Source organism: Girardinichthys multiradiatus, chromosome 17 (genome assembly GCF_021462225.1).
Source record: "Girardinichthys multiradiatus isolate DD_20200921_A chromosome 17, DD_fGirMul_XY1, whole genome shotgun sequence".
Taxonomy (NCBI): domain Eukaryota; kingdom Metazoa; phylum Chordata; class Actinopteri; order Cyprinodontiformes; family Goodeidae; genus Girardinichthys; species Girardinichthys multiradiatus.
In genome coordinates this window covers 25,542,189-25,563,511 of record NC_061809.1, presented here as the reverse complement: position 1 = coordinate 25,563,511, position 21,323 = coordinate 25,542,189, and the positions used below count along the sequence as shown (strand labels likewise).

At 38.4% G+C, this 21,323-nt stretch overlaps 3 protein-coding genes across 3 annotated transcripts in view; 1 reads left to right on the top strand and 2 right to left on the bottom strand.

The window, feature by feature from the left end:
• gnsa (glucosamine (N-acetyl)-6-sulfatase a) overlaps positions 1–2,101 on the top strand; it is a 46,472-nt gene extending 44,371 nt beyond the window's left edge. Inside the window, exon 14 of the mRNA XM_047389229.1 lies at positions 429–2,101. Within this exon, the coding sequence (XP_047245185.1) occupies positions 429–498 (70 nt within the window). The 3' untranslated portion in view covers positions 499–2,101. The remainder of the gene's footprint in view (positions 1–428) is intronic.
• zgc:194209 (uncharacterized protein LOC570908 homolog) lies at positions 49–10,661 on the bottom strand. The gene is made up of 9 exons (XM_047389230.1): positions 10,568–10,661; positions 8,386–8,475; positions 8,185–8,306; positions 7,738–7,839; positions 6,276–6,428; positions 6,076–6,191; positions 5,167–5,327; positions 3,738–3,933; positions 49–2,549 (listed from the first exon to the last, which is right to left on the bottom strand). Coding segments are annotated over exons 1-9 (1,155 nt in total). The 5' UTR covers positions 10,570–10,661; the 3' UTR covers positions 49–2,336.
• A 2,573-nt stretch (positions 10,662–13,234) lies between these two features.
• usp18 (ubiquitin specific peptidase 18) lies at positions 13,235–21,261 on the bottom strand. The gene is made up of 10 exons (XM_047389380.1): positions 20,936–21,261; positions 19,597–19,693; positions 19,269–19,411; positions 19,123–19,202; positions 18,907–19,041; positions 18,725–18,820; positions 15,793–15,954; positions 15,588–15,719; positions 14,686–14,729; positions 13,235–13,843 (listed from the first exon to the last, which is right to left on the bottom strand). The coding sequence occupies exons 1-10, from the start codon at positions 20,997–20,999 to the stop codon at positions 13,771–13,773; spliced, it is 1,026 nt and encodes a 341-aa protein (XP_047245336.1). The 5' UTR covers positions 21,000–21,261; the 3' UTR covers positions 13,235–13,770.
• Positions 21,262–21,323: the final 62 nt, after the last annotated feature.

Sequence of the window (21,323 nt, the reverse complement as noted above, 5' to 3'; positions counted from 1 at the left end):
TATATAGTATTACTATAGTATGACATACAATATCCTACAAAAGTCACATATTGTAAATTCATTATCTTTTATTCGGACAACACTGAAGTCTGTGTACAGCTTGTAAAACACTGTAAATTTACTTTCTTCTCAAAACTCAGCCATTAATGTCCAAACCGCTGGCAACAAATGTGAGTGATGCATGTTTTGTAACTCAAAAACCAATGTATGTTACTCCAAGACTGATTAAGAGAGCAACCTTTATTACATTTAATGCTCTCATTTTTACAGACAATACTACCAGGATCCTAAAGTGCATAAATAAACCATGTTTAGGCACAGCACCAAAACAAATTCAACATATTTGAAATCATTATAACAGTAGTTACTGCAAATAACAGCCATCCAGCATTCAAAAATCAGTGCTGTGTTTGTTTTTGTCCCGTCAGGTTTGAGTTTATCACCCGGCAGCTGTTTTCAAGCCACACCTGGAGGCCCTGCAGAGTCGGACAGAAGTAAAACCAGAAAGGATGAGGGTAAAGGAAGAAGTATTTTCCTGCTGCCACTGCCTTGTTTTGAACCCTCCTGAGCCTGATGGAGAAGGGATCTGTGGGAGCCAGATTTACATTTAAAACTTCCGGTCTGGGCCTTGGTTCATTTTATTTTGATGTTTGTGAAACATAATTTTTTAAGACTGAGAATGAATTCAAATCATGTCTCTTCATCAGCACAGTTTTGCACGTCTGGGCAGTCTATCTTTAATGAACCGTTTGTCCCATATCTGAGTGTAGAAAGTTATTTGGGACAGTTTCGCTCCGACTTCATTCCAGTGCCCAACCTAGAAAAACGTCTATTCAGACTGTAGCCCCAAGTTCCTCGGTTTCTTCTGTCTAATGCAAACATGATCATCACATATTACATTTCTTAAGATCCAATTTTGTTTTTAAACCAGTAGCAGTCAACTTGGAGACTAGATTAGCAAACTAATCTGCTGCAGGTTAGACATTAACTCCTACATAAGACCCTAACGTAAACCCTAAACTATACCCTTTTAATATGCCCTAGAACAGTGGTGTGCTACTCCAGTCCACAAGGGCCTGCGACTTTTCTTCCCTACACCTGAATAAAATGTATGGCTCATTACCAGGCCTGTGCAGAACTTCACTGCATACTAAAGAGGTAATTCTGCTGTGTTACATCTAAAGGTTCCAAGAGTTGCCCTAGAAGATCTTGCCAAATTCCTGCAATGACTATATTTTGATGCCGTCTGATGAAGGTACCCTGAAACAGCAGGGCTAAAAATAAAATACAATATAGCAAAGCACAGAAGAATTACTGTGGCATTGAACTAGGTGAAGATGGGCTTCTGTGGAGAGTTGAATAGCAGTTTATATCTTAGGAGTCCAAACTAAGGTCGTTAAAAAGGTTTGTTACCTCAAAGCATTTTTCGCTCACTTAAATGTAAAAGATCCAAGTATGAGAGGCCCCAAAAAGGTTGAATTAATCAATGAAATAGGTACAACTCCTGCTATGTCACTCACATCACATGTATGCAGAAACACTGTCTGCAATGATTAAAGATCAGGGTATAAAGGGCATCTGAAATTGAAACAAGTCCCGACATATTATTTACCAGATTCAGGCTCATGAACAAACTTTTGCTTATCATCTCGCCACTGACAAAGCTTACTACTTATAACCTCTCCACAGAAGCCTGATGTAAAAGAACCCACATTAGGAATTGACATTTGCAGAAATTAAATTAGAAAAACTTTTAACTTTAAAGAAAGTGCCAAATGTAGTTCTTTTTTTAATTTATATTAAAAGTTGGATTAGGGACATGATTTAAACTAAGGGAATTTTTCTGGTATAGTTATTTATTAGCATTTTAAAAGATATTCTATTGTGAAGAATAAACTACTGCTTTCTGTCTTTTTAAATGTTGAAATACTCATTTAAAACTGCATGCATATATTTTAAATCCAGAAAAGCTGCTAGTAAAATGTTTTTTTCTTCAAGCTGATCACTTTTTTTAAAATGAAAGATGCACTTTTAAATGTCAGAAGAGATTAATTGTATTTTTTGCTTGTATTTTTGTCCAAATAAAGAACTTCTCACTGTTTGCTTTCATTTCTTCTTAATTATTTTAGAAAAGTTGCTTACAGTTGCAGCTTTTATAATTCAGTCTTTCTATTTGAAGATGCTTTAAATGAGTCAAGCTCAGTCTTTATGGAACATTTCCATCTTTCTGTACCCAAACAAAACATTAGATGTCTCCCTAGATGTCAAACCTCCTAAGAAACCCTTTAAAATGTAAAATCAGGAGACAGTTTCTCTGCTCACACAACTGCAGGCCGTCAATAGCTGTCCCAGACCTCCAGGATAGGCAGGAACGGTAAGTCCGTGCTGCCCAGATAGGTTCTGCCTCTGTGCTGGAAGACGTCACTGATGGCCCACGTTAGGCGACCCTGAGGGTCGTGAAGCGTTCCTGTGATTTGTCCGTCCAATCCCAGCTCCAGGACCAGAGCATAGCGTGGCAGCAGGAGGTTGTACCAGCTCAGAGGAACCACCTGCACCAACATGATCCAGAATATCACCAGTTTATACTGGGGTCCTTCACATTTTTAGGCAAGAACTCCAGACTGAACAATGCAGAGTTCTTTAAGTTAATTTTAAAACACAAAAGTTCACGACGAATTTATAGCATTTCTACAGTGAACAGATACAAATATAAAAAAACTGGAAAAAGACAGGAAGGAAGTAGTGAGAGGGGAGGACAGAAGGAAGCAAGGAAAAGATGAAGAGAATGAAAGACATTAGGGCATAGGATGAGGAAGGAAGAAATAGAGACAGGACAAAAAATAACAGTAAAGACACAAGAAACAGTAAGGTAGGATGCAAGAAAGGAATGATGGGAGAGAAGAAAGAAGGAAGGTGATATGAAAGAAATGGAGATAGGACTCAAAGTCTGAAAGACACAAGGAAGCAAGAAAAAAAAAAGGAGCGAAAGACATAATAGCACAAGGACTCTAGGAAGTGAGAAGGGAAAAATAAAAGGACAACTAAAATATTTTTCCATACTTATCCAGAGCTGGGAAATACTGAAATCAAACCAGACTTTTCTGAACTGTGTAAATTATAGTTTAATGAGCTAAACTACAGCTGTAATCTGTGATTATTCCAAGTTTAAATTGGGCAAAATATCAAAAACAAATCACTGTGCCATTGTTACTGTGGCGGACAGGCGCAAACGTGCAGCTGCAAACACAAGAATGATGCAAACTCCAAAACACTGCAATCAAAGAAAATAGAAGGAAAAGGAAAAATGCTGTAAACTTTCTCCTCAAAAAGGAAGTCCACCACGACCACTAGACATGAAGGAACATGATGTTCCACAAGTTTCACATGGGACATCCATTAATGTCTTTACTGAGGGTCTGATATGAGTTGGTGGTTGACTCCCCCTAGTGGTGACGCTCTCTAGTGGTCTGGTGCACTTCTGTTTTTAATGAGCAAGTAGTTTTTTCTAACTTGCTGTTTTTGGAATTGCAGCATTTTTCAGTTGCATTGGTTTTTTTGTGTTTGCGTCTTTTGGAGTTTGCATCACTCAAGAGTTATGGAGTTTATATTATTCATGTGTTTGCAGCGTGTTTTCGCAATCTGCTGCGCGTTTGCACCTGTTAGCCACCGTACATTGTTCGTCAAATATCAGAATAAAACATTAGTGATGTTTAGGTTTCAATAGAAAAATCCCAGACCTTGGCTAGGAAGCGTTTCACCGCCGGGTACGGAGCGATCAAGTCCAGGAAGGGTGGCAGGAACTTCTGAAATCGCGGCGTCGTCATGCCAACCAGGAAAGTTCCATGGTCGCTAAGGCGGATGTTGTCAGGATAACCGATCATGTTGTCCAGGATGACCTCCTTGGTGCCAGCCTTCGGACCCTTCAGCCAGTACCTGAGAAGGAGACGGTGCTGGGTGAAGGTTCACTTTTCGACAGGACGACCCTAAACATAGGGTCTATAGTCATAAAAGTTCAAGATTTTTTGTCACCGGTTTTAGAAAGCCAAAACCATATTATGTAGATTCATTACACACAGAGTTAAATTACTTGAAACATTTATTTCTTGTAATAAACCACTCCACTGCACACTGGAGGTCATGACCAGAATAAGCCAACAGAACCACACCATGTGCAAAAAGCAAAGATGACTTCCTGAGGTTCCCAAATACACCACCCTCACCATGACTATGCCTTAAGATCTTGTCCATGAACACCACAAACAGGATCAGTTATGAGGGGCAGCCCTGGCAGAGTCCAACGATCACAGAGAACAGACCTGACTTGGTGCCGAGAATACGGACACAGCTCTTGGTTTGGGCACACAGGACTGGATGACTCTTAAATGCCACCAGACACCCCGTACTCCTGCAGAACCCCCCACGAAATACCTAGAGGACTTCTCCAGATCCACAAAACACATGTAGACCAAAGAAACATACTCCCATGACCCCCTCAGCAAATCCACAAGGGTAAAGATCTGGTCCACTGTTTCACGGCCAGGATGAAAGCCACATCGTTGAACCTCAGATCCAGGAGGAGCGATCAGTCTGAGCCACCTCTCCAACACCCCAGAGTAAACCTTTGAAAAGGAGGCGGAAAAATGTGATTTCTCAATACTTGGAGTACTCTCTCCAGTCCCCTTTCTTAAAAAAAAGGGACCATCAACCCGGTCTGCTCCTCCAATAGTGTGTCCCCTATATGTGACATTGTAATTGGGACCTCCTGGCTCCAGGAGGGTGATCCGGTCTCCCGAATCCAGCCAAGGTTTGATTTTGTCTGTGGTGTCATGTCATCAGGATCCATGAAACCCTTTTGATCTAACTGCTCCCTGGAGGCCAATTTGCCCTGGGAGACCCTACTAGGACCTGAAGCTCCGGACAACATATCCCTCAGGATCATCGGGTGAAAACAAACCCTCAACAACATTATGGTGACGACTCAATGGAGGGACATCCTGCATTTGGTAGAATTTTATTTCTAAAAAAATATTTATACCCGTGTATTGATTTCCTTTTCAATTATGGTCCACTTTGTGCTGGTTTATCATAAAAAATACCAATGAAACACATTGGAGTTTGTTATGTTACAACATGCGAGTTCATACGGGTGTAAATACTTATCTGTACCTCAGTATACAACCGATGCTGGTCTCAGCCAGCAGCAGGAAGTTTTCATCAGGCGACAGGGCAATGCCGTTGGGCATGTAGAGCGAGTCCAGGAACACCGTCACGTTTTTACTTCCAGGATCGTAGGAGAGAAGACGGCCAAGGCTGTTCAACTCGATCACCTGAAGCATCGAACACAGCAGCTTCATCCAGTCAGTTTTTGCTAGATTCAACCACATTTTGGACCATATCTAATTCAGTCCAATTTTAGCACAAACACTCAATGCTACATCAACCATTGAAATATAAAAAAAACAAAATAATGTACACCATAACTAAACTTAACAAAGCAAAGTTAAAGCACACTTCTTCGTTTTGTTAGCAGCTTCTGCATCATTAGTTAATAGAAATAGAACTTTTTCCATGAAATGTGTAAATTTCCAGGCAGTATTTTGGGGAGATTTCCATCATGCTTTTATTCTGAATCATGAGACTTCTGAGTCATGCATTGTTTTTGCTAACTACAGGGTGGATGGATCTGGTGTTGTTCTTGACTCTGGATTTCAGAGGCTCCTGAACATGTTCCATAAAAAAAAATATTTTTTGTGCACTCAAATTTCCAGCATGTATGTGGGTGGATGGATGGATCCATGGATGTTTACAGCTAAAGCGTGCATCCTGCAGCCTTTTCATCCATTCTCCACAAACCCAACGCTTTTTGCTGTTTCTGCAGGACGGACAGAAATAATCCTGAGAGTCCTCTTGTAAATTCAAGGACTTTGGTTACTAAGCTATGCTAAAAAGCCTGAATGAAGCCAGCAGCAGTTAGGGTTTTATCTAATTCTCCAGGAGCAGCATGAACTTCTAGCCTTGTGCAACCCTGGATTCCTGGTGTTTTAACTGTTCAGATCCTAAAAACCACCGACTCACCTCCAGTTTGACGTGTCTGCGCCCCCAGCGGCTGGATGAGTCGGTGAAATAGATGATCCCAGTCTGGGAGGAGATCTCGACGCCGTTCAGGAAGGCAAAGGGAACACCAGCAGCTCCTGATGGCAGAACAGGAGATCCTGAGTCCAGATGGCTTAGTGAGGTTCTCCTCGTTCATCTCCACTTATAAAAATGAACTATACCATCAGAGCTGGCCACCAGCAGGGTTTTCTCTCCTGTTTTAGGGTCGACGCTGTAAAGACCGAAGTAAGAGTCGGCAACGATCAGCTGACCGTGACGGTCCAAACGAACGCCATGAGGACGACCACAGACGGGTTCATAGTCTGTGCTGCTGCCTGAAATCATTCAACACACATTTTGGTGGTTTAAAGTAATTTAAACTATTTTAACTGTCTGCATGCTTCAAACCTTTAATTTATAAAAAAAAACATTTACAACAGTGGAGAGAAACTAAAGCAGTAAAATAATTTACTGATCTCATACTACTTGGCAACGATGTGTAAAAATACTTCAGAAAATAAAATAAGCGGGGGGGGGGGGGTTGGGGTGTTAGCAGCTGCCACTATTTGAGCCTGAACATGGATCACAGAAAGCAAAAGGAAAACATAAAAGGGACTAATTACAATACGGTTAAAACTCAGGTTCCTTGAAAATAACCTTTAAGTTCCAAGTACGTAACCTGTTCCTTAAAATATCAGGTTAGAACTAAACTTATAAAACACCCCAGTCCTAAAAGTACCCTTAAAGTTTCAGGAACGAAGCCTATAAGTTTCAGAAAAGTACCCTGTACTTTCCAGAGGAGTGACCTGTAAGTCCTATAAAAGTACATGAAAGTACCCTTTAAGTTTAAGGGAGCAAGCTGTACGTTCTGTAAAGTACCAGAAAATATAGCCTTTAAGATCCATACAAAGAACCAGGACACAGGGCCCTAAAAGTCCAAGGAACGTAACCTGTAAGTTTCAGAAGAGTAACCTTGTAAGTTCTGTAAAGTACAAGGCAGGGTTTGTAAAAGTACCTAGTGATATACTTAAAAGTACCCTGTCTATTCCAGAAAGGTTTCACATAAGTACCATAAAATAACAAGTAGGTCCTGGAAAACTATCCTGTAAGATTCAGAAAATTACTAAAAGTTCCTGGAAAGTAGCCTTTAAGTTCTGAAAAAGTAACCTGTAAATTTCAGAAGATTACCCATCTAAATCTATGGTTCTGTTAAAGTAAACTGTATATTCCAGGAAAGTACTGGGTAAGCACCAGAACGTACCCTGTAAGTTCTGTAAAAGTAACCCCTTAGAGCACTTATATTCCATGAATGAAATGTATGTATTAGAGGAAAGTACCACGCAAGTTCCAGGAAAGCAGCCTTTAAGTTCTGGGAAAGTATCCTGTAAGGTTAAAGAAAGTACTATGGTACTGAAGTTTTCCTCAAGATCTAATTTTTATGGTTTAAATAAAGTTACGTTAATGGTCCGGTTAAAGAAGGTCTTTCACTTGGAAACTAAAGCTTTTTTAAAGAAAGTACTGATGTCTGTGGATCCTCCATAAAATAAAACAGATAGTAAATCTGCAATGTCAGCAAAAAGAGTGAAAGGCCTGGTCATTTAACATAAGGTAGGATCCGTCATCCCCGAGGTAAAGTATCCGCACCACATTCCGGTAGATCCTGTCCCATGTGTGCGATGAGGACGAGGCTGTCATCGGGACCGATTCTCCACAGCTTCCCGTCGACTGTTCCTGTGTACACGTTACCTGGAACAGGAAATAAAAATGTTTACTTCAGGTTCTTAATGTAAAAACTCAGCTGTGTAGTAAATTACAGGTAAATTGATTGGGAAGTAGTGACATTTAGTGGTAAAAACCAGGTATTGCAACTAAATAAATAATTGTGATAAAAAAAACCTCTGCTTCTACAGCTTTACCTGAGGAGGACGCGGTCGGAGGACGTGGTCGTCCAAACTAAGATGTTTACAGACGCATTAAAATGAACCGTTTTGAGATACACTTGCAAAGATGCTCACAAATACAGAATATCATGGCTCAAATACGCGTGTCTGATATATGAAGTATATTCATTTTAGAAGGGAAAAGACTCACTGTTTCCATCAGCAGTAAAGGATTCTGGTCCATGTAGTTTTCCAGCGAACAACCTGCGGCCCCTCTGCAGCCGGGTGTTAACAGCCAGTGGCCCTTCAAGGGCCGGTGGAGGCCCCTTCAGACTGAGCAAACATATGGTTAACAACACAAATCAACAATCTTTGAGGACACTTAACTGAACATGAACACGTCAACACCTACATGTGCGGTTTGGGGTCTATGGGAGATGGCAAAAGGTAAACTCCTAGAGCGACAGCCAGCAGTGCTGCTAACAAAGATCGTCTCCACAACCTGACCAAGAGCAGGAGGAAAACACAAACTGGTCAAGACTCACTGTTATACAATGCTCTGCATGTTTTTCCTTTCTGTAGAAGGTACACCTGGCTGTGTTGGGCTGCTCGTCTTTTGAGGAATGTGCCAGTGCTGCAAACACCTTTTTGTACTCTCCCCGTTTTCCCCCCATAGAAAGTACTCCTTGACAGAGTAATTGATGGAGCTATTGCTGCCATTAATTCTGTGTAATCTCTGTTTTTCTTCTCCATTGAAAGAACTTCTGGCTCAGTGCTTCCAACTTAGCTTCTCTCAGACACCAGCAGCTTATATCGTCTGGTTTATACTGGTGGTTTCTTCCTGTTAAAAGCAAGTGGTCCTATTCCACTTTCGCCTTATGCTTCCTCAAGAGGAGGGATTGCTGCAAAATGAATGATTGAATGTAGGTGGCAGTAAATGACCAATACGATCAGATTAGAAGGAAACAGACTAACTTCATCTAAATTTTGACTGAACTGGACCCGTTTGTCTTGTAATCTGCCTGTTGTGAATCGGTGCTGTATAAATAAAGTCTAATTATACTTCACAGAAATATTAAACTGTGTTTAAAGCTGTGAAAAATTAATTAACTTGTGAAATAACTGCGTCGGACAATATCAAACGATGATGATGAGTGTCACGCATGCCGAAGTGACCTTTGACTATACACAGTTGAAGGAGGAATCAGGCTGCAACTTTCTTTAAGTTTGTAGAAAATAAGAAATGCCAAAAAGTTCTGCAGCAGATTGCATTAAATCAGACCCTGAGACAGGAGACCGTATAATTCATCACAAATCAAAGAAAATGCAACATTTTTACCATCTTTACAAACTAAATGTAAATATTTCATCAGTAAAAAAATGCATGATTAAATAAGAAGGCAAACAGGACTGTTGGTGAAGTTAAAACGCTGACAAAAGACTCTGAAAGCAGCACCTGGAGATGATTGTCTGGTAAAGGTGATGAGCGGAAAACTGAATTTAACCTGAGATTCACATCTTTTAAACTGTCAGTGGGTTAAAGAGCTATTTCAACACTTTCCTGGGATTCTAGACTCTGTCAGGTCTGCTCCTGCTCAGCATCTAGAAAACCTGCATCTGTCAAATGAAGAGTGGATTATCCTAAAATTAGAAAACGTCTTAATTTTATGCTCTATTCTTCCAGTTTTTTTTTTTTTTGTACTTAAGTAACTTTTATAATGTTTTAAATGTATGTACCTGCACTCAAAGTTTATTTAAAAAAAGGTTTGTAATGTAAATTGTAATAAACTAAAATGAAGCCAATTGATGCCCTTTCTTCAGATCAGTCAAAACCCACTTTGCCCAAACTACTCAAAACTGGACTAGACCACTTTACACTCAATATAGATTAGATTAAAAACATTTGTTTTGTCGAATTTCAGTTTAATTTGGTAAAAATTAGAAAAGGGGACAAAACATTTATAATCATCCACTTAATTGTTATCTTAACATTTATTTATTGAACATTTGTGGGGAAAAACGTTTTATTGTTGTTTTCCTTGTCCGAACCATTTTAGATCAGGTCCAACTGAAAGGACACAATTTTTAATTAGTCAAATCGGTTCCGGGTTGTTCTACACTGAATATAGATGAATTAAAATACAGTTTGGGATTTGTAATATCTCGTTTACATTAAATAAAAGTAAAAAAATAGAATAGAAAGATGTGATTTGTTAGTTGTTTACTTTTTGAAATCAGATCAGGCTGAACACAAATTGTCTCACTTTATGTTAATTTAATCCTAATCGATTTGTTCAGCTGTGCACGACAGGTTGGATGATAAAACTCGCAAAAATAAATACATCAAAAAGGAAATAGCTTCTGTATCAGTAAGTTTACAGCGGTTTCAACCACAGTATTCCTTAAAAAAAATAATTTATTATTTAGTTTGTTTATTTTAGGAGCGATCATAATAGCGTTACAAACTCCTGCAAACTTTGAACGCAACATTTTTGTTTTTTACCGGTGGCGGCTTTTTCTGAGCGTCTAAAACGCCTCCACAAAATTAAACGTTTTCTTTCCAACTTCAGTCGAATAAAACCTCAAAAACTTACATTTCTGGGCGTGAAGTCGGCGGCTGATCCCATCTGAGAGACGCTGCATGCGGAACGAAGCGGAAGGTCAAGATAACCGGAGCGAAGAGGAGCAGTTCCGGCTTGGTCCTTCAAAATAAAAGCATTACGGAGCCAGCTTTTTTTTCTTCATTTCCTTTTAGTTTGTATTTAATAAACTGTATTAAATATAAACTAGTTATAGTTTAACCCATGTTTTTGCTTTTTGTCACACTAGAATGTTTGAGATTTTTGAACTTATTTTATTCTCTGATAACAATGAGTGAATACAAAACGCAGTTTTAAATTTGTTTTTTTTTTTATTATTAAAAGGAAAAAAAAGTCATTCAAATCAACCAGGGCCTGTTTGAAAAAGTAATTTTTCCCCTTTCTTCATTGCAGAATTGTTTTATTCAGACACATTTCAGGAATTATGAGCCACAACGGCTTGTTCAAGGTCATGCCTCAAAAATCTATCTGGATTTAAATCCAGACTTTGACTAGACTCAATGTGACCGTCTGGGGCTGCGTTCTATAGAACTGATTTCGTGATTCTACGGGTTGGGCAATGATCTCTGCTGGGTATTGTTAGTGACATTCAACTAGAAATGTGGCTAATCAGTTATTTCTCGATTTAACTGGGAAGGAATTACATTTTTGTAAAGGGTCAAGTTGTTTTAACTGTTTGAATCCATAGACTGGCTCAGACATTCAAAAACTGAACAAACTTTTTAAAGCAAAAACAAACTAACCTCACCAAATGTGGGACTTTGTTTTGGTAGCGTTGTTGGTTTGAGTTTTCTCAGCTTCACATGCCTCACTCAGGGGTCTAGAGGTTGACAATGAGGTGGAGGAATCCCTCTTTTTGTCTGGCTTGTTATCTGAGATGGGGTCAGATGGAGGACAGGAGGAGGAGCTGCTGGTTTTGCTCCAAACAGGCATCCTGCCAACATCCTGGCTGCATCAATACATCACTGAGCAAAATCTACATCTGGTAATTATCAGAAGAGAAACAAGCTGCAGATTTGTTTGCACTACAACGTGTTTGAGGTGTGAAGACAAAATAAAAGCAGCTGAGTTTTTTTTTTTTAAACAAACAAAAGAATCTAATTTTTACCCAATACTTTAAATATTTAAATTCAGAATAAACACAAAAGCTGAAATAATCTTTATTAAGCAGAAACTTGAGGAATTTAATTTTTTTGTAAATAACCTTTTAAATTATGTTAGCTTAAACAACATTTTTCCTGGCATGAAATGTTTTCACAACACTATAATTAAAAGAATGATTTTTTTGGTAATAAATATTAAATTAATTTTAAGTTCCTTCCATTCTTAATAGTAGTAATTCATTACTTTCAGTGTGGAGTTGTGACCAAATGAATAAGACTCTGAATCCAGAAAAACAGCAGGTATATATGGAGGTAAGATGAGGCTGTGCTTTTGTTTTTGACTAGCTCCACAGCAGCCTCTCTCCCCCCAGATGTTTTCTGGTTCACAAAGCACACATACTTTAATATCAGAATAATATAACCTGACAAAATACAAAATTCAGTTTTCAAATGATGGCTTCCTTAATTGAGGTAAAACAATTCAAACCAGCCTGGCCTTAACTGGAACAGTGATCCCACCCTAAACTGAACTGGTTGCATCACCCGTTTGTCAGAATGTCACTGATTTGCTGCATAACTCAGGTGTGATTAAGGTTAGGGTCACAAACTGATGGATATTTATCCTCCATTCAATTACAGAAAGTAGTCCAGGTCCTAAAGCAGAGAATCAGCTTCTTATCGTTAAGGCTCAGAACGTTCAATGTAAGTCAAGTTTTTTAAGTCATTTTGACATGGATTTTTATTACATTTAACTGATACATGGATCCGAATATCAGCCGCAAAGATATCAAAGACTCAAGAGACAGCACATAAAAAAATGTAGAGCAGAGAACCCAATTTAGATCCATGAGGAACCCCAAAAGTGAGAGGAGCAGTAGAAGAAGAACAATCCACCACACACCAGAGCCACTCTGTCATTTTCAGATTGTGGCAGCAAGATGTTGTGTTCCAGAGTATCAAAAGCAGTAGACATTTCTAAGAGCACAATAACAGACAGGCTGGTATGACTTATTTTGTACCCAAAAAAAGTCATATACAAAAAGATGAAAACTGTTCAAGTATAATATGGCAACTGTATAAAATGACCAACAGATGTTGTTTGCCAAGTTGACTGTTAAGTTTCTCAGACTCTGTGTCCACACTTGCTGCCTTGTGATCAGCGACTGCTTTGAGCTTTTGGGGGTTTTAATACCTCTCATTTCTAAAATACTTGTCAAAATTAACCATGTAAATTCAAATCAAAGTTTATATTTGTTATTCTCAAAAAATAAAGTACAACGCTTAGATACTCTTAAGGAACAATAGCACCAAACACAGAAATGAATCTTATTGCTAATATTCCCTTCAAACCCACCCTATAGGTCAGGGATCTGCTACCTTTACAATCCAATGAGCCATTTTTGGCATCAGTTCAGCTACATAAAACTCATTTAGAGCCACAAGTGCAACAGACCCTTTTTGACAAATATCTACTATAGGACATTTTTAAAGAACCACCATTTCATTTCTATTTTTAGGTTTTAAAATAATGAAAAACATAAACCTCTTGCACAAAGAGTAACAGACACATTTTATTTTATGGGATGTCGATATTTGAGGCCGAACATAACAAAAAGGACAGTTTCCACCCTAATGACAAGAGAAATAGATCAAAAAATGTATTATTGCTACTTTTAGTGTCATTCTGCTGTGGTAATTCAAAGCAAATACTCCACGAAAATACTCCTAAAACCTGCATTTGTTATTATATCTATATTTAAAAACATTAATTGGTTCTTTATAATTTTCCTTAGCCAAAGATATTAAAGTCCAAAGAATCACTTGTGGCTCCGGAGCCTCAGGTGGCAGACTCCTGCATACAGTTTGATTACAGTGCATACTTTAAGGCTGGAGCGCCACCTTCTGGCCTTTGTCACAAATTGCTGCATAACATGTAAAAACTACAATGCTGGAAGGCTTTATAAAGTGGTGAATTATATAACATATATATATATATATCCTTTAACCAGAGATAACATAAATACTACAACTGATTTGTAAATAATAATTCCTCATTTCCTATGTAGCATTATCTTTCTTTCATCTTTAATCGCTTCAGCCAGAAAGATCCTGTTGTTGGCCATCTTCTTTTCGATATCTTCTGTACATTAGCATATATGCTGTCGCACTGAAAGAAAATCCCACAAACAATCAACAAACTGTGATTCCTATAGGTACAGAAAAACTGGAATACATGTTTATCAAATGCAACCTGGCCAAAGAGGCGTATTCCCCTTGTTTTGAGAAAATTTAATGGCAAAAAAACACAGTGACTTTTAGACTAATAAGACAACAGGATTCGTTGAAGCCGTTTCTGTAAGTAGGAGGATGAAAGCTTCAGGATGTCAGCGAGAACTAATGACTTAGAGCCTTCATTTTTATTTGTGAGATCTCAAATTGTTGAACACAAATGATTTTTTTTATGTTAATTATGGAAAATCAGACAAACAGCCATCTGTATTAAATATTGAACACATATAGTTTTTATGAAAACATAGTTTTCCAAACATTCTCTTAAGATTGAAGGAACATGAAACTGATTATTTAGCTTAGCACAAAAGCTGGTGAAAGCTAAATAGATGGTGAAATAATGTAGAGCTTTCCCATTAAAAAAGGCTAAGATGCTAACAAAAATATGTGAGAGCTACTACTGTTTTAGAGGAAGATGGAAATAAAAAACAGCCAAAATAAATCTCCAGTTATTGTTTCTGTTTAAGCTAATGTTACAGATAGATGTACAAGCTAGTGTTAGCACTGCAGTACAGTTAGCTGCAGCAGGAAGTTTGAAAAGCAGCTGTTTAAATCGGTTATAAACAATCGCATAAAAATTTAAGAAATTATTTATAACCTTTTAAGATATTTTTGCTGTGTGGCTATCATTAAGGCAGTTAATTGTAAAATAGAACCTGAATCTTATCAATGAATGAATTTTAAGGACATAACACAAACCAAACCTCAGGAGATAGTTACCTGGAACGTCCTTCATATGTTTTCTGCACTTCTTCCCAAGAGGACTGTGAATTTGCAGGAAAAACAAAATCAGATATTGATTTAATCAGATTTGCTCAGAACTCTGTAATAATACAACACTGTTTTTAGAGAAGCTCTAACACTGCTAAAACAAAATATGTTAAACCTATATCAAATGTTATTAATATGTATTAAGAATTTGGTAAAACAATTCTGTCATTTTTTACTCCATATCTTTGAGAATAATTACCCTTCAGACACATCCCTCAATTAAAACTTTATTTATTATTTTTTTAAAGGTCTGCACTGAAAAACATGGTCTAAAGCTTTTTACAGGAGGTGAAATGCATTGGATCTAGTCAGATAAAATCTTTCACTGTCTTTTAATCCCTGTGTTATAGTTTTTGTCAACGGAAAGTCCTTCTTATTGATCTATGCCACAATCAAGATTCAGTCTGGAGGAAAAGATGTTGTGTTTCTCGGTCTTTGTAGTATAATAAAGGGAAAAAATAGGGATAACAATTAAAACCTGTATTTGATTAACATCGACTGAACTTCAACATGTTTCATTCCAATATTCCAAGAAATTCTTCCACTTTGAACAGTCTTAAATCATTATAGGTGGTAGAACTGTGTCCGAAAAGGTACTCAACACCAAGGATTTCAGTGAGCCACTGGTCCCTGAGAAACCATCCAGAAAGCAGAGACTTGCATACTATGGCCAAATCCTACATTTTAATTGTAACATTTTGTCATTCTCAGAATATAATTAGGTTTTATTAGGATCAATAATTGCATACAATTATTATTTTGTATGATTTATTGATTAAAACACTTATTTACAGGCCTATTTTTTAAAAAGCTATTTAACTTCCATTGAAATGAGACAGATTCACACATACCAGGGACACATGGCTGTCATCTGCATAGTACCAGTGCTTGCTCACTCTGTGGCGGACATAAGCAGTGTAGTGTCCACAAACCGCAGAGCCAGAGTGCACGACCACAGCATACAAAGTGTACCTGCAGTCATTCTGCAAGAAAACAAACTTTTTAATAAAAAAAGCAACACATAATATTTAGATACTCAGCAGAAAAATCAAGGACCTGAGTAAAGCCTGCAGAGAAAGCGTCTTTCTTAATCTCAGAGAAGTTGAAGGTTTCAGGGAAAGTGACACGACAGTTGAGTTTCATGGTGTATCCACGCATGTTTCTGAATCGTTTCAGTTGTAGGCACAAGATGGGAGGCAGAGAGCGGACCTTGACACCCTGAAAAACAGATTTAGAGGGACAATTTAGTTTGTCCGAAGTACTCAGTGTTTGACATCAGGACAGTTCTCAGACAACACGAAGTAGGCTAAAACACCTCAAAGAGAAACAATTCATGTAGTTCAATCTTTCAGATCAAAACTATAAAAAGCTGTTTTTAAATTATGATTTTATCTATTAAAAGGAAAATAAAAATAACAAAATAAATCCACCTGGCACGGTGTGAAAAAGTAATCATCTAATAACTGGTTGTGTGGCTCAGTTACCTTCAAGTGTTTGCAATAACTGGAAATATTTACATTTAAACTCTGTTGAAGGTCATGCCACATCATCTCAATCAGATTTAAGTTCAGACTTTGACTAAGCCACCACAACACTTTCGTTTTATCTGTTTTCTTTTTGAGCTATTCAGAAGTGGACCTTCTAGTGTGGGATGGTGCCCTTCAGATTTCATTAAACACAAAGATCATCCAGAGTCGTAGACTTCCATAATTCTCATCTGATATGTTGCCTGATTTCTTTTGATTTTCTATGATGTCAAGGAAGGAAGCAGCTTGTTTAAAGGTGTAGCATTTAAATACATTCACAAGTGGGCTTTCATTTAACTCAAATGCTGTGCATTAACCAGTGAGAAAGGTTGTGTCTTTATACATCCCATATGTAAATATCTAATTCCAAGAGTTATTGTGTAGTTTTATTGTCCTGATTAATTATCTTTTATATTAGTTGTCTGGACTAAATGTAGATTTTACTTTACTGCCATTTTATTTATTCAGTTTTAATCAATCTTTTTATTATTTGTGATTTTAGTTTTAACGTCTGTCATGATTTTAGAACCTATGCTTCTTTTGTGACTTTCATTAGTCCTTCAAACCATCATCACTTCTGTTAACTACACATTTTTGTGTTTTCTATTTCATGCCTAACTTTATTTAGCTAATTTTTTGTTTGCTTTTTCATCATTACTAGTTTACTTATAATTATCTCCTGTTTGTTATGAAAAAAACTTAAAATGAATACTGATTAAGGACCGATAAAACTGACAACTCATAATTAGTCCACACAGCCCCACTTTAAATGACATAACTCTTTCTTTAATGTGTGGGTTTAGGAAGATGTACAGGTCCTTCTCAAAATATTAGCATATTGTGATAAAGTTCATTATTTTCCATAATGTCATGATGAAAATTTAACATTCATATATTTTAGATTCATTGCACACTAACTGAAATATTTCAGGTCTTTTATTGTCTTAATATGGATGATTTTGGCATACAGCTCATGAAAACCCAAAATTCCTATCTCACAAAATTAGCATATCATTAAAAGGGTCTCTAAACGAGCTATGAACCTAATCATCTGAATCAACGAGTTAACTCTAAACACCTGCAAAAGATTCCTGAGGCCTTTAAAACTCCCAGCCTGGTTCATCACTCAAAACCCCAATCATGGGTAAGACTGCCGACCTGACTGCTGTCCAGAAGGCCACTATTGACACCCTCAAGCAAGAGGGTAAGACACAGAAAGACATTTCTGAACGAATAGGCTGTTCCCAGAGTGCTGTATCAAGGCACCTCAGTGGGAAGTCAGTGGGAAGGAAAAAGTGTGGCAGAAAACGCTGCACAACGAGAAGAGGTGACCGGACCCTGAGGAAGATTGTGGAGAAGGGCCGATTCCAGACCTTGGGGGACCTGCGGAAGCAGTGGACTGAGTCTGGAGTAGAAACATCCAGAGCCACCGTGCACAGGCATGTGCAGGAAATGGGCTACAGGTGCTGCATTCCCAAGGTCAAGCCACTTTAGAACCAGAAACAGCGGCAGAAGCGCCTGACCTGGGCTACAGAGAAGCAACACTGGACTGTTGCTCAGTGGTCCAAAGTACTTTTTTCGGATGAAAGAAAATTCTGCATGTCATTCGGAAATCAAGGTGCCAGAGTCTGGAGGAAGACTGGGGAGAAGGAAATGCCAAAATGCCAGAAGTCCAGTGTCAAGTACCCACAGTCAGTGATGGTCTGGGGTACCGTGTCAGCTGCTGGTGTTGGTCCACTGTGTTTTATCAAGGGCAGGGTCAATGCAGCTAGCTATCAGGAGATTTTGGAGCACTTCATGCTTCCATCTGCTGAAAAGCTTTATGGAGATGAAGATTTCATTTTTCAGCACGACCTGGCACCTGCTCACAGTGCCAAAACCACTGGTAAATGGTTTACTGACCCTGGTATCACTGTGCTCAATTGGCCTGCCAACTCTCTTGACCTGAACCCCATAGAGAATCTGTGGGATATTGTGAAGAGAACGTTGAGAGACTCAAGACCCAACACTCTGGATGAGCTAAAGGCCGCTATCGAAGCATCCTGGGCCTCCATAAGACCTCAGCAGTGCCAAAGGCTGATTGCCTCCATGCCACGCCGCATTGAAGCAGTCATTTCTGCCAAAGGATTCCCGACCAAGTATTGAGTGCATAACTGTACATGATTATTTGAAGGTTGACGTTTTTTGTATTAAAAACACTTTTCTTTTATTGGTCGGATGAAATATGCTAATTTTGTGAGATAGGAATTTTGGGTTTTCATGAGCTGTATGCCAAAATCATCCGTATTAAGACAATAAAAGACCTGAAATATTTCAGTTAGTGTGCAATGAATCTAAAATATATGAATGTTAAATTTTCATCATGACATTATGGAAAATAATGAACTTTATCACAATATGCTAATATTTTGAAAAGGACCTGTAAGTACTTCTCTTTGGACAGCACTAAAACCCATCCTGACCTGTTTGGATCGTGTTTTGGTTCCACATTGTGCACAAAGACAGCGGTTAATTCCCCCGAGCTCCTGTTGCTCGAAGAAGGAGTTCATGCAATCTTCCTGAAAAAGGTTGAGAGTTAGAGCAGGAACCCTTGAGCTGGGCAGCACAGTGGTAACATTGAGGTGTACAACAAAAGAAAACACACCAGAGTGTTCTGCTCTTCCCTTATGTGTAAAGGCAGGCTGAGTAGATGACTGTTTTGAGTCTGAATGGTGCTGCACTCCAAACACTGCAGTTGCGTCTCCAGTGAAATCTTGTAAAGACCCTGGATTTCAAGAGCCTGGAAGAAAAAAAAGGAAATCCTGTATAGATGATGCAACTAAGGATGAATAAAAGAAAGCTTCTAAGGATAAAGCCCAACCAGAGTGCGATCATTCATCTGCAGCTGCAGTAAATCCAAAATGAAGAGGAAAACCTCATCTGCGTCGTGTTGCGTTTGCACTGCAATAAAGCATTGTTAGAAGTAATCAGAGTGAGACATCTGCTGTGTAAAGATGTGTCTCTTACATCGAATGGAGTTTCTGTCCAAGCAGTGCAGAAAGTCTTTATGTGGAGCAGGCTGAGGAAGATCTTTCTGCATGGCCTTGAGAACTATCTTTAACTGGAGGGGAACATTATGAACATCTGCTCCCAAACCTGTGGCTTCCCACCTTGAGAAATAAACAAAAACCCATTTATTTTCTCTTCTAAGCACCAGAGAAATACGCAGACATGCAAAGCTGGGTTTCTGATATGGGCAGTTGCCTGGGGCGGCATTAGATAAGGAGTGTCTGATAAAATAACTTGTCATTTGTGCTCATAAAAAGTTTTCCATTTTTATTTGTGCTTTACTTACTTTTCTAATATCTCTGCTAGTTCCCATGTAGCACTGAGGGTCTGCAGCAATGTGTTCACACAGCAGGACAGACAGTAGTTCCTGAGGCCTCTCATTACTGATGGAGATCAATGCAAACATCAAATGACACAACATTGAAACATCAATCCTCATATGGTGCACCTCAGTAAATTAGGACATCATCAAAACGTTAATTTATTTCTGCAATTCAAGAAGTAAAACTGATATATAGTGCTGTAAAGTATATGCTGTTTAGGATTTTTTGTCAATCATTTTATTTTAAGATTTTCCTTGTCTGGACTACTACAATTAATTAAAAAATGTATTGATGACTAATCCAGGAGGTCCCGGAGGAACCCAAATTCTAAAACATTAAAGTTCACCATGAACTACACGAAGAAAGAAAGACGTCAGTGAGGTAGAACAGAAGGAAACGAGGAAGACAAGACGAGTGAGGAGGCGGTGAAGAAAGGACACTAGGAAGAATAGAAGAAAGTACTCTAGAAACAAAGGAATGAGGAAGGACATGAGGGACGAAAGGACACAAGGAAGAACCAACAAGAGAAAGCAGGTAGCAAGAAAGGGAGGAAAGACACAAGGAAAAGCAGAAATATAGAAAGAATAAATGTCACAATATTTAAACAATGGGACAGAGAATAAAGTCTGAAAATATATATCTATATTTTGTAATGCCCTATCTCCTTTTTTCATACATATCCAGACCTAAAAAAATCTGAAATCCTTTTCCGGACTGCATTGGATCCTTAAGAGTTGGGCAAGAGAATGATCCATAGCAAACCAGCAGGTCCACCACTAAATGACTGAAGAAAACCTAAATGAAGGTTTTCAAGAGGACTAGTCAAAGTCTGAGCCTAAATATAATTGAGATGATGTGGCATGATCTTAAACAGGCTGTTTGTGTTGGAACACCTTCCAGTGTAGCTACCAAAAAACAATTCTGCAAAGAAGAGTGGGTCAAAGCTCCTCCACAGCGATGTGAAAGATTTAATGCTTGTTATCAAATGAATTTGTTTGATGATTTGAACATTTTTTATGACAAAAAACAGGAAAAAAACGAAATCTGTTAAGGCTCAGATACTTTTTCACAGCACCATATAACACTAACTTAGACTACAGGGCTAATTTATTAAAATGCAGGAGCATTTTCAGGTTATTTATACTTTAAAATTTATATTAAACAAATTCCACAAGAAAAATATTTAAATGTAAATAAACTGACGCATTAAATAAAGTTTTCCTGCTCGTTCTCTTCACTCTGATAACTTTTAAAGTACCATAATAAACACTCGCATTACTCCGACACTTCAAATGTACTTACCGAGCTGTCTGTGACCCAGATGAAGCAGCACCGTCGAGTAAAGCCCGGAAAACAAAGCAGACATCAGATCAGACTTGAATTATTCGGCTCTAAGTTCGGTTAGGGGTTCCGGAAAGCAGTGGTTGTCCTGTTGGAGTCGGATCAGCTGAGTTGTTGTTCCGTCCCATCAGCATCAGCCGCTTTACTTTCGTTTTTCTGCTCTTCCCTGAAAACGAAACCTAAACATGCACCGATCAGGCATAACATTATGACCAGGGGCAGCTGGAGCAGCGTTAAATGTTCCGTTCATCACTTCTACACGTGCAAACCGTTGCATTTATTCCCACCTGTTTGTCACTGAAGGACGGCTTTCTAGAGGTTCCAAAACATTACTCTTTTATAGACCCTG